This window comes from Brassica napus, chromosome A7 (genome assembly GCF_020379485.1).
Source record: "Brassica napus cultivar Da-Ae chromosome A7, Da-Ae, whole genome shotgun sequence".
NCBI classification, from domain to species: domain Eukaryota; kingdom Viridiplantae; phylum Streptophyta; class Magnoliopsida; order Brassicales; family Brassicaceae; genus Brassica; species Brassica napus.
In genome coordinates this window covers 22,588,947-22,601,972 of record NC_063440.1, presented here as the reverse complement: position 1 = coordinate 22,601,972, position 13,026 = coordinate 22,588,947, and the positions used below count along the sequence as shown (strand labels likewise).

The 13,026-nt window shown below is 36.0% G+C and overlaps 4 protein-coding genes across 4 annotated transcripts; 3 read left to right on the top strand and 1 right to left on the bottom strand.

The window, feature by feature from the left end:
- The first annotated feature begins 335 nt into the window (after window positions 1–335).
- Window positions 336–2,558, top strand: LOC106353887 (methionyl-tRNA formyltransferase). The gene is made up of 11 exons (XM_013793708.3): window positions 336–559; window positions 654–716; window positions 806–940; window positions 1,036–1,138; window positions 1,214–1,284; window positions 1,368–1,472; window positions 1,551–1,584; window positions 1,669–1,769; window positions 1,867–1,926; window positions 1,997–2,200; window positions 2,295–2,558. Exons 1-11 carry the CDS (start codon window positions 446–448, stop codon window positions 2,382–2,384), a joined length of 1,080 nt encoding a protein of 359 aa, XP_013649162.2. The 5' UTR covers window positions 336–445; the 3' UTR covers window positions 2,385–2,558.
- On the bottom strand, window positions 2,474–5,354 carry LOC106353886 (protein AAR2 homolog). The gene is made up of 13 exons (XM_013793707.3): window positions 5,193–5,354; window positions 4,916–4,998; window positions 4,784–4,841; window positions 4,622–4,681; window positions 4,325–4,454; window positions 3,985–4,217; window positions 3,798–3,890; window positions 3,599–3,670; window positions 3,394–3,426; window positions 3,131–3,262; window positions 2,987–3,043; window positions 2,814–2,909; window positions 2,474–2,722 (listed from the first exon to the last, which is right to left on the bottom strand). Exons 1-13 carry the CDS (start codon window positions 5,286–5,288, stop codon window positions 2,666–2,668), a joined length of 1,200 nt encoding a protein of 399 aa, XP_013649161.2. The 5' UTR covers window positions 5,289–5,354; the 3' UTR covers window positions 2,474–2,665.
- Window positions 5,355–5,523: 169 nt separating this feature from the next.
- LOC106353885 (polyadenylation and cleavage factor homolog 1-like) lies at window positions 5,524–7,006 on the top strand. The gene is made up of 2 exons (XM_048735965.1): window positions 5,524–6,143; window positions 6,225–7,006. The coding sequence occupies exons 1-2, from the start codon at window positions 5,651–5,653 to the stop codon at window positions 6,881–6,883; spliced, it is 1,152 nt and encodes a 383-aa protein (XP_048591922.1). The 5' UTR covers window positions 5,524–5,650; the 3' UTR covers window positions 6,884–7,006.
- A 2,931-nt stretch (window positions 7,007–9,937) lies between these two features.
- LOC106353884 (uncharacterized protein At1g66480-like) lies at window positions 9,938–11,534 on the top strand. Its single transcript, XM_013793702.3, has 2 exons — window positions 9,938–10,574; window positions 11,281–11,534. The coding sequence occupies exons 1-2, from the start codon at window positions 9,990–9,992 to the stop codon at window positions 11,365–11,367; spliced, it is 672 nt and encodes a 223-aa protein (XP_013649156.2). The 5' UTR covers window positions 9,938–9,989; the 3' UTR covers window positions 11,368–11,534.
- Window positions 11,535–13,026: the final 1,492 nt, after the last annotated feature.

The window sequence follows — 13,026 nt, the reverse complement described above, 5'->3', positions numbered from 1 at the left end:
AATTGCATAGTATAAGATTCGAATCCTAGACTTTGGGTATAGAAGTTTTTTAAGCTTAACTAATAGGCTACAGTGCTTCTACAATATTTCGTTGTTGTGTTTAAAAAAAAATCGAATGAATTAGAAATCAAACTAAATTAAATTAAATTAAATGTTTTTATAACTGAAAAATAATTATAATAGTTAATTTTTATATAACAAATTACTGAAAACCGGAAAATAGAAACTAAAATCAAAATTAGACCAAAATTAGAATTGAACATCCCCAGAGAAGATTTAAATTCGGTTTGGCACATTAATTTTCGGTTCAACTCGGACAGGAACGGTTTAAATCCAAAAATGTAATCACTAACCATTTTATCTTCTTCTCCGTCTCGTCTCGTCTCGTCTCTGTTTCCAAAACCCAAAGGAAATCTCCGAAACCATTTGAAGCAGAGAGAAAACAATGAATTCAGCGCTAATGCTACGTCGTTTCATCTGCGTCAACGCTTCCGCAACTCTTTCTTCCGTAGCTCCATCTCCTAGGAAGAAGCCTCTCATCTTCTTAGGCTCTCCTCAAGTAAGAGAGACTTCACAATGCTTCGTCTATATACATAACTTACGGGTTTAGGGTTTAAGCCTGACAAATTCAATCATATCTCTTTGAAAATGAGGTTTCCGTGACAGTACTCGAAGCTCTTCTCGACGCATCTTCCGCACCAAACTCTTCCTTCGAGGTAATAACACCATTGAAGGGTCTGGTCTCTTCCTTACAATGAAACAAGATTTTAAGACAAATGTGGTGAGATGAGATCTTGTTGTCTAGGTTGCAGGAATTGTCACACAGCCTCCGGCGAGAAGAGACAGGGGGAGAAAAGTGTTGCCTTCTCCAGTAGCGCAATACGCTTTAGAAAAGGGTTTACCTTCTGATCTCATCTTCTCCCCTGAGAAGGCGGGAGATGTAAGGTTTTTTCTTTTGGGTCTCATTAATCAAGCTTCTTTGCTTTTAGGAGAAAGGTGTGATCTTTCTTTGTGTGTTTTGTTGTGTGGATGAAGGAAGCGTTCTTATCCAGTTTAAGAGATTTGCAACCTGAGCTTTGTGTTACAGCTGCTTATGGGAATATTTTGCCTACCAAGTTCCTTAATATCCCACTACATGGTTAGTAGAAAGTTGCTAATTAATGGAACATTGAAGAGGCTTGTGTGTTTGAAGTCAATGTTTTACTATTTTTAGGGACAGTGAATATACATCCTAGTTTGCTGCCACTGTACCGTGGTGCTGCTCCAGTGCAAAGAGCATTGCAGGTCTTCTAATCTTGACTTATTCCAACTCTTACTGTTATTGCATAACTAAAGATTTCACAGTAAGACTTGGGTGGCTGTAATAGGATGGTGTTGAAGAAACAGGAGTGTCAGTAGCATTTACGGTGCGGAAGCTTGATGCAGGGGCAGTGATTGCCTCTAAGAGTTTCCAAGTAGATGATCAAATAAAGGTTATACTTTTTCTCTGAAAGTAGCTGATCATCTTAACATATTTATATGGGTATTAATGACTTTTGAATCATTTGCAGGCACCAGAACTACTCTCGTTATTGTTTTCTGAAGGTAATTATTAGCTCTTATGCTCATACATTTCAAGAAAAGTGTCACTTTGAACATTACAGATTCTGTGTGGAAAAAACTTTGCAGGGTCTAAGCTTCTTATCCGTGAACTTCCATCGATATTTGATGGGTCAGCAAAATCAAAAGCAGTTCTTCAGGATGATTCTAAAGCTACCTTAGCTCCAAAGGTATTTTTTGCATGTCTCCCGTATGATTATGCATTAGAATCATATCAACAAATACCGTGTTTATTATTGGACTTGAATCAATTTCATTGATGCTCAGATAGCTCCTGATGAGGCTTGGCTTTCTTTTGACCAGGAAGCTTTTGTTCTACATAACAAGGTAGAAACCTTTTAATTTGTTCCGGTTAGGCTGTAATCGTAAACATGAAAAGTAAAAAACTGCTTTCTAGGTTCGTGCATTCGCAGGATGGCCGGGAACACGAGCTAAAGTCTTGGTTCTCGATGACAAAAGCGGTCAGCAAAACGAGCTAGAGCTTAAGATCATCACCACTCGAATATGTCAAAGTACAGAAGTCCTGAACGGTGAGCAAGATTATGTAACTTTCAAGAAATGTTCGTTGGTGTTTCCTTGTGGAGGAGGCACAGCTTTGGAGGTAAAAAGCTATAAGACTTGCTTAATTTTCCGCTGAGTGTTGATCCAAAGGGAAAATGTTGACATGCTTAGCATTTGGTGTTTTGCTAACTCAGGTAGTTGAAGTCCAACTTCCTGGGAAAAAAGCGATCAATGCAACTGCTTTTTGGAATGGCTTGAGAGGTCAAAAGCTGAAGAAGCTATGAAGACAGAGACTGAAGTTTGCTTCTAAATGTCAAATTAGTTCATTTCTTTTGTCACATTCTAATTTTAAATGACTAATATCCCCACATTCTTTGGTGTAATTCTATATATTCTCTTCTCGAGGAAGAAGACTTTTAAGATCTGAAATAAACAAATTCTACATACTTTTGCACTAATGTAAGAATTGTATTAACTCGTGTTAGAATAACACTCAACACACTAGCATCATACCAACATCTGTGCAAGCAAAGGTAAAATCGATGAAAGCTTGCATCTACGTCCTCTATGTGGCCATATAGTCTCCATGACTTTCGTTCAACGTCTCAACCACAGGAGCATACTGTACCATGTCAAGTTAATGAAAGTCCATGAGCAACCAAAAAAAAAAAAAAGGAGAAAGCAAAAGAAGTTTTTAAGATTTCAACATTTACCTCATCATCTTCGTCAAAGTAGATCCCATCAACATCACTCTTCTTCTGAAACTCCCATCCTAATCTGCTCTCAAGCAACTCTTTGAACTTCCTTGTCTGCATAAACACATTATTTGAAAATGAAATTAGATGTTGACATTGTGTGATCTGTTCATGTAGAGTTTTGTACATACCCACGACAATAAATCTCCATCAACTACAGATGCCTCTTCCACTAACGCAAAAAAGTCCTGTTATCAAAAAGAAGGGGAAGATCTAACTCAAAATCTTTTTATGCTCGGTCAAAGGAAACATGTAAAGCTAGACAGAGATTTTACCTTGCAAAGCAAGTGCAGAAAGCTATCTGAAGCTAACCAAGAATCATCAAGAAGTGCAAGTACGCCCATCTCTGGACCACTGCTCTCTTTCTGTAGTCCATATTTTAGTTGATGGTAGATGACCTTAATGAACTGTAATAAATACATCATGAAAGACTAAGTTAGGAACTTATTGGGTTCGTAGAATGAAGTTCAAAGAGTTTAAATAGCATATTTATATGCATCATCAGACAGTTTTTAAAATGAAAATTGACGAAACTCACCTTTGTGAAAAGTTCACTCCTAGTCTGAAATGGCTGCAAAAGGTCACAAAGAGCATGAAGTTGCATTAGTTTAACGAATTACAATAACATATAGAAGCAGGTATCTATATCATGACCAAAAACAGAGAAGCATAGAAAACTGCATAGAACAGAAAGAAAAAGATACACCATCACATCAAAGCTTGGGTCCTTTAGAATCACATACCGCTTCAGTGCAGCCTAGTAAAAGACTAACTAAGGACTTCCATTGCATGAAGGATTCAAGAGACTGCCCCATCTGCACAATAATTTGACACCATGATCTGAGAATGGAATACAAATCTGAAGGACTCATGTGTGTGACCATACATAAATATGCAGTGTGCATGAATGTATAATAATAAGTATATGTTAAGAGTACATACCAAAAATGCTACAAATGAAAATTGTAGCTCCCCAAGAAGCAAGTCTTCCGAGTCTTTGTACTCCTTTGACAATACACTTTCTAGAAGTTGAGTCTTTACAAACAAAAAGAGGAAATAACATCAACTAAGCTTTCACAGGATTTTAAGGTTAAAATTAAAGAAGAAAAAGATTAAGAGGTGGTGTTACCTTGTCAAGATTCAAAGAGGTTAGCTCCTGACCAGAAATGCCCTTGTGCTTTATAATCCGAGGAATAGAAGTATAATAAAACCTATTCCCTTTGGGTTGCTCAGTGGTTGATGATGCCGCCCCAGACTTGGTTTTCTTCATCTGCTCGTCAAGTGCTCTTTCCATTTCCGTCTTAGGTCCGCCTTTTAGAATAGCAGATTCGTAGATGACTGTTATCTCTCCTCCAACTGGCTCTGCAAAACGGAAGAAGTCAAGCTTTCTTACAGTGTTCACCACTCAGACACAGAGGAAACCTTAAGAATGTGGCTAAAGAATCAACTAGATATAAGGTCTCACATACCAAACTTCTCGATAACATCCTTGGTAATATAGTTAGACAAGTGCTTCCATGCTCCATACTGGCTTAAGTTGAATGGACCAAGATGTTTGTCAAACTCCAGACTCTTCACTGCTTGAGAATATCTCTCCTCCTGGAATCAAAGTGAAAATTATGAAAAACAAAATGAAACAGCACTCTCTTCTGTTCAACAGGCATTGAACTAATATCAATCTAATCGAAACAAAGATGCAAACCACAGATTAAACTTCAAGCAGCATGGAGAAAATTTGATGGATTGGATTATTAAAAGGCACAAACCTCTTCTTCAGATACTTTGACCAGCCACTCGTCTTGCTGATTCCATTTGCGTACAAGAACCTTGTGTCGCCAAGAACAAATATACCCATGATTGGTTTATAATACAGTTCTCACAGAAAATAAAAGTATTGAAATATGTAAAGGGAAGACTAATTCACAAACCTGAGAAGGAGCAACATCAATAAAGAAGCCGATAGTAGGTGAAAACTCTTTACCATCCCTGGAAAATAATTAAAGTATACAGTTAATCACAGACTTTTATGAGTGAATACAAAAGCATATAAAGAGATGAACCTGGTGGACGAACTGTAGAATACAAAGTGAATTCCAGGAGGGATCATCTTTATCCCTTTGAAAGCTGGCCCCACTGTGAACATCTGCAACAATAACTCACCACATTGTTAAGATATACAAATTCACCAACAATGAATCTGTTAAGTCTCCATTGAAATATCACTTCAAAATGTTCATGTAAAGTAACAATAGTGCTCAAGTTCACCATACTAACGCTCAAGAAAGCTCGAACTCACGATTCGATACCTCAATAGGTTGAAAGAGGCAAGTCACTGACCTGAGTATCGATTCCGATGAGAGTATGCTGAGGAACGTCGAGAAATAGAAGCGTCGCTCCATGCTTCACTAGTTCTAGTGCCTTTTCCGAATCCATCACTTCCTCCTCCTCCTCTGGGGTTTAACTTTCCGATCAATACGAAAAGAAGAAACAAACAAACATCGAGTTGGATAGAGGGCTAGTAGATTCCAGAACGGCCCACTAACAGGTTGGGCTTTTCAGTTCAGCCCAATTAAAATAAACCCCGCGTAGATTTGTGGACGGAGACGCGATTTTCACGCGCTTTACTTCCAACCGACTTAAACCTTTTATATATATACCCACGACTTGCGTCTTCTCACACGTTTCCTTTGCTTCTTTCATAATTTTCTAATATTCCTCTTTTTCTCTCGCATAAACACGAAACAATTCATTGTTGATCGTTCAGAGAAATTAATCCGTCTGTAGAATTGATAAAGATGTCTTCATCCAACGGAGTCTTCGCTCATCAGAGAAACGCGCATCGTAACGGTGGAAGAACCATGCTGAAGAGACCAATCGACAATCGCGGATGCAGAATCGGAGGTTTTCAGGAGGAGGAGGAGCGAAGCCGTTACGCCCCGCTTCAGAAACGCCCCAGATATCAGCAGGCGCAACCGCAATTCCAATCGGCTAAACCTAACGGCGGCGGGACTCCTCCTATGTATCGCCATCATCATGATAGTAACTTGTCTAGGGTTTCTAATTACGGTGATGTGATCAATTCTAATTCAAGTAATGTCTTTCCTTTTGCTCTTCGTAACAATCGTCATTCGCAATCTAACAAACCGTATGGTTATGGGAACCCTAATCCCCAATCGGTTCCGCTTCCTTTACCGTATCGTAAACTAGATGGTTTCGATTCGTTACCGGAATGGGTTCCTAATTTCGTACCTAACACAAACCGTGAGATAACCGGAGTCCGGTTTAACGGTAACCAACTTTCTCAAGCACCGCCTGTGTTTACGAATTTGCCTAATTCAATGCCTTTGAATCATTCAAACATGGTTTCAGTTGTGTCGCAATCATTACCCCAACAACCTGTCGTGAGCAAAGAATTGGCTGATTTACTTAGCGTTCTTAACAACAATGAGAAAGAATGTGATCTCGGGCTTGATTTTGATAAAAGTAATCTTAACGTGCGACATGAATCTGTTGTTAAGTCTCTTTATTCCGACATGCCGAGGCAATGTTCCTCGTGTGGTGTTAGATTCAAGGGTCAAGAAGAGCATAGCAAGCACATGGACTGGCATGTGAGGAAGAATAGAATGGCTAAAGACGCGACCAAAGCCGCCACAACCACGAGGGCAAGCCAGAAACCGAAGAAGTCGCGTGATTGGTTTGCTAGCTTGTCTCTATGGCTCAGTGCGGCAACAGGAGCTGCCATTGAAGGGGCTAAACCTCTTTTTGGAGAAACACAGAAGACGAAAGAAGAGGAGAAACAACAGCAACGCTATGTCCCTGCTGATGAGAACCAGAAGATGTGTGCGTTATGTTTGGAGTCGTTGGAAGAGTTTTTCAGCCATGAAGAGGATGATTGGATGTACAGAGATGCTGCCTACTTGAACATGAACGGGTCTGGTCCTATAGTGCATGTTAACTGTATGCCGGAACCACGAAAAGGGCCTGCAAAGGGATTGACAAAGCCTGTTGCGAGTGCAGTGGCCTGCTGATAGATTTACGTAGTCTTAGACTCCTAGAGATTTGATTCTTGTTCCTTTCTTTGTAACTAATGAACATGCACAATTAAGAGTTGTAAAACACTTTGAATTTCAATAAAATTTTCATCTTCAATTGCTATAATCTCTTTTTACTTTTCTGTATCTTCTCTGGCCAGTATTGTTCAATATGCAACATATTTTCTTCCCTACTTTCGACTGGCAGAAGCCAAAGGACATTGTTCAACACTTTTTCAAATTTAAGTTAAAACAATTGGGTTGTGTTGAATATGTTGCAATCGAATCTCTTTCTATCATTATTTTTCTACAGCAAACATATCAATAAGGCAACAGATAAATGTAGTTGATTATCAGTACAGGCCTAAGTTACAATAGATGTTGACAAATTGTTTGATTCAGTAACAGGCAATTTATAGCTTACTGGTTTAAATAGATCAGCATCATAGTCCAACATCATACGTAATGTGGCTTTGTGTATTTGGAATCACACTAAAGTCAAAATTACATGCCGCAATAACTGGTTAGCTATCTCAACCTTCTTTTTACGTTTATGGAGGAAACCAGATAAGCCTAGTAACTGAGATAGCTAGCCGAATTTACAGATAACAAGGCTTTTACCAAACTATCCCACTGAAGCATACTACAAACTCATAAGATTGTTCAATAATACTTTTTTTTAGTTCTTCAATATTATATATTTGCTGCAAGTATCCAAAATTGCGGGATGGATGTGGGAGTTCATGGATTTGGAGGAAGCTTCTAAAACTGCCAGGTGTTGTGAGTTTTTCAAAACAGAGCGTTCTGGTTTGATTTTTGACAACCCACTGGTCGAATCTTTTAAATTGTAGGGGAGAATATTACTCCGTTCTTAGGTGTGTAGAAGTATGCCACAGCGGCAGACGCTGCATCTAGCACATAGTTAGTGTATCATAGAAATGACTTAAGAGAAAACAAAAAAAGAGGTTTGTTGTACACCAGTGCAACTCTTCAATCTTCATAAGAGAATTGACGCAATAAAATGTGCACACCTTTTACAAAAAAAATAAAAATATATAATGTGCACTTGATAGATAAACGTAATGCTCAATTCAAGTAATTATGGGAGCTAATTCTAGAATTACAATTTAATAGTGTATACATGTTAACAAAAAATGTTTTATTTTCCAAGAATTTGCAATTTATATCTTACTGATTTGATTAGATGTGTACTGATCTACATCAAATGTAATGTGGCCTTGTGTATTTTTGATTCACATTAAAGTCAAAAATTATATGCGAGTCTTATAATAACTGGTTAACTATCTCAAGTTCTCAACCGTCTTTTCTCGTTTGCAGAGATGCCTAACAACCAATGCGTAACAACCGATGCAACATATTCCCCGAAGCTTACTAATTAACACAGTAAAGGTAATCACCCTAATAAACTAAATTTAACAGTCAGTTATTTTAACTAGCATAACTAGTTCGTCTTCATTTGCACTTAAATACAGAATAAACTCTGTAAATTAATAAATATAATAAAATAATAATAGGTTGGACCATTTTAAAATCTAACATACACTAATAATATAATAATATTTTAAAAATGAAATAAACATGTAGTATATTAACCTTATAAATTAATAACTACTATATATAATTTGTGTAAGATTCTTATAAACATGAATAAAATATTTTCGCGTTATTTTTTTAATTACATATAAAATTCATATATAATTTAAGATTTGTATTTTTGATACACAAAATACCAATTGGTATAATAAAATAAAATATATTTTAGCTGATATATAAGATAAAGTTTTTTAAAATATTATTATTTTTAAATTAATAAAATATGATATTTTGATATTGCTAATTATAGAGTTTTTATTGTACTTTTCATTAGAAATGATGGCTAAGTTTGTCATTAGATTATGTGGAATGCTAAAGAATAGTAAATGAAGGATGCTTTGTTTGACCATCTCAACACACGTCCCGGTATTATCATGTTGCCTTTTTTTTTTACTTATTCAAGAGTAGTATAGATAATAATCTTTTTGGTTGAATAATCTTAATGATTATGAATAGTATACATTGATTTTAGTTAATATAAGCATACTCTTTCGTATAAATTAAGTACTTTTATTTGTACTTTTTACTGCTATGACCAAAATATCATAATATATGTTAATATCTAAAATCTTAATACAAATGGATGGATCTAGAAATAATCTAGAAATGACATAGTTGCCATGTTCGGTACTCCGTACTCGGGCTGCAACCACTTCCAGCGATCAAAATTTACACATCAAAATAGGAAAAATAAATAGTGGAGAAAAATTGACCTGCCGCTGCCGCTGCGATTACATTTTACAAAGGTTGCACGGTGTTTTCCGTGACGTTGTGTAAAATAGCGGCAATTAAACGAGTGCTGCATCTAATTTTAATGGTGAAAAGTACGGCTACCAGCGGTGTTCTCCGCAAATTTGGACAAGAAGTCAGTTATAATTTTGGTAGCTCACCGCTGACGCAGCATCCGTGTACCGAACATGGTTATTATATTCTTAAGTATCATTTTCGTAGGTAAGCTTTAAACTGTAAGTGAGTAAGAATGAGCACAAAATAAAATTATACCATTTTCATATAAGTTTTTTGTCTTCATTATATTCCTTACATTATAATATGGATACATGAGCCATGAGTCTTACATACGAATTACAACATACAACTTGAAAAATACGTAGCACGAAAAGCACGAACGGTAGTTACAGTCATTAACATTTAAATATCCAAGCTAATTCTAGATTGCCTGTTAAAAGTCTCTAATAAACAAACGAAAAAAAGTTGTAATAAATCATATTATTAAATGTTTTACGAATTTAGCATGGACCGACATATTCAAGATTAATATTCTTTTCAAACCGTTATGAAAAATATTTCAACGTTAAAGACTTTACAAAAAGAGGGATCAGAACGAATCTCTGTTAAATTTCGCAGCTTCACACATATTATAATTAAAAATATATATTTATAGACCCAAACCTCTTATCATATATAAATACACCATGTTGCCGCTTTATGACATTTCACATCATCCACGCGTAACAAAAAGCAAGAGAAAATGGGAAACAGCATCACGATTAAGAGAAAGAGAGCCAAAGTGATGAAAATAGACGGTGAGGTTTTCCGCATCAAAACTCCGGCGACGGCGAGAGAAGTCACGGCGGATTATCCCGGCTACGTGCTGTTAGACTCGGAAGCTGTTAAACACTTTGGAGTACGTTCGAAACCGCTCGAGCCGAGCCAGCTCTTGAAACCCAAGAAGACGTATTTTCTCGTCGAGCTTCCGAAGCTTCCGCCGGAGACGACGTCGGGAACTGATAATAAGCTTCCGTTACGGCGAGTGATGTCCGGAATTCACGTCGGCGCGAAGGAGCGGTTGGAGATGCTCATGCTTTCTCGGAGAACGGTCTCCGACGTGGCGGTCGGTAGATCTGACGGCGGCGATGGGCTTGGGCTTGGGCCTGGTCAAACGAGCGTGAGGTTTAGGCTGCCTCGTTCTCAGATTACAAAGTTTATGGAGGAGAGCAATGATGATTCTGAGATCGCGGATAAGATTTTAAGTTTCTATAGGGAGAGCTCCGGCGAGATTGGCGGCGGTGACAGCCACCGGAATCTTGGAACCGGGAAGATTAAGGCACGTGAGGTATTTGGTTTTTCTTTCAAAAGATTTCTTGGTCTTACTTTGAGTTTTGGTCAAAATAATTTTACAGCGTCAAAGGCTTAAAGTTCAACTGTTTCCTATTCAACAAAATAACTAAAAAATCATTTAACTGACAATTTAATTTAATAGAATGAATCTATAATATTGATGATATAAGCAGATGAGATATGAAACTTAATAAAAATATATCTAGAAAAGAGATGAAATTTAAAATTGTAAATCATGTCAAGTATCACTTAATAGGGTTTTGTTTTGGCAATAATGGATTACATCAGGGAATTAAGCATATATATAGTTTAACTATTAGTTTAATAGAGTAGAATTTCTATATTAATGAACAAGACAAGAAACAGAATTTAAATTTCCTGTGTTGCTTTAGAATTTGATGATAATTATTGTAACCACTAGGCCACTTGGGTATATGTAACTTATCTATAAAACGTGAGTATGACGTATGTAATATACACAAAATGTATCACATGTGGATACGTACATAGATGCATGTTAACGAAAATTAGTTTTATATACATAGTCAAACATTAATCATACTTATATCAATGATGGAGATCCTCTCGATCATCAACTAATATTTTGTCGGTTTGTTTGGCTAATTGTACATTATTTTCTTTCTTGTAAACTATATACTAGTTAAGTGACATAACAAATTGTAATAATTAAACATGTGCAGAAGCAGGTGAGTTTCGCCGGAGATGGTGGACGGGAGCTTCCTGTGTTATGGAGCAGAACGGGAAACCAATCGTCATCAATTGGATAAAAATAATTCCTTCTCTTTATTTTCCTATATATATATTGTGGTAGGTTTCATATTTGTGCTAGTGTATATATATCGTTTTATTTTGCAATTTGAGATCATGTAGAACTTGTTTGCTCCTGTGTCAACAGAACTTTCATTTTGTTTTATAAAAGAGTAGTTCATAGATAGACTGAAAGGTCCAAAAATCAGATTAATCTCCAGTTCATGTTAAAAACACAAATATTTTGAAGCCCAAAAAAACACAAATATTTTGTCAGTTAAAATGTTTGCTGTCGTGTGTACATGTATAAAAGCTGTTATGTAAGTAAAAAGGAACCACAATAATTTTTGCAGATGATGGACGTCAGGAATTACATTTTATACACACGATGAATCATTTATCACATAAAAGAAATCAGTAGACCACACAATTTTGGTTTTCGTTAGTTAGTCCTAAATCACATTTTGAGAAATGTGAACATTATGGACCGCGCCACCTTCAATGGAAGGTTATCATAAAGTATTTCTGTACAAAATGAAAAATATTATCATTTGATATAAAAATAAATTATTTACCATGAAACATTACTAAAACATCCGCAGTTGTCTAATTAGTATATATTTTTATTTTAATATTAAAATTTAAATATGTAACTAAATTATGCTATAAAATATGATATTATTTTGGATAATATAAGGATATAAATACTCTGAAATGGTTGGATGTCATCTACCGCCTACCCTAAGTAATCACGATCGTAAAATTCTCCAAAATTTACGTGGTTTTCAAAAGAGAAATCTGAAGAAAAACCTAAAACCGATTTTGCCTTTAGTAGCAAAAACTTCAAAAAGTAAAAGGTTGTGGGTAGTCCACTAGACGCGAAGGCGAAATGATTACTTATCTATTGCATGCAATCATATTTATCGGAACATCCTAACATATTGCATAATGATTTCTAAATTATTCAAACTACATCATCAATTCAACATGGAATGGAATCTATGTGCATCAATTTCAACGATCTGTAAATTATATATTCATGAATTTGAACATCAGACATAATGTAAAAAACTTCCAACTTTTTAGCTAATCACTTAACAGTACTTCCACATAACTACTTGTACAGATTGACTTTTAAGGATTTTTTGGGTAGGAAAAAAGGAAAAAAAGGCGAGTAAAATAGTCAGAATGGTTAGGCCAGTTTCCCCGATTAGAGTAGTGTTCATAATTTTGCCTCAACTAAAACATTCCAAAATCTTCTAACATTGTTTTGGGAAAAAGAAAATTACTTTTGTCCGTTTCTATAATCTCCTTTCAATTATTTTCATGTATCATTAACATATCAATTATCTTCGCCTTGTTGGGTGGAGAAGTCAGTCTTTTCTTTCGCCATTACAAAGAAACAAAAAAAAAATGTGGTATATAGTTATTTTTATAGATAGTAGAGTGCTTTAGGTGCACCACTCTCCTTTTGAATTTAGAGTAAGCATAATCTTTCCTACCTATGTTTTATTATGACTCTTAAACTACTAGATTAGGATGTCATCCGTATGCTAGCTAAATGAGAAAATGCAAAAAGAATTTAAACTAGTAGTTATGGTTCCGTAGTTCTCCAAAGTAAATATAATAAAATGCAGAGAGTATTCTCCAGAGAATTAACTGCGTTAAAAAATGTGGAC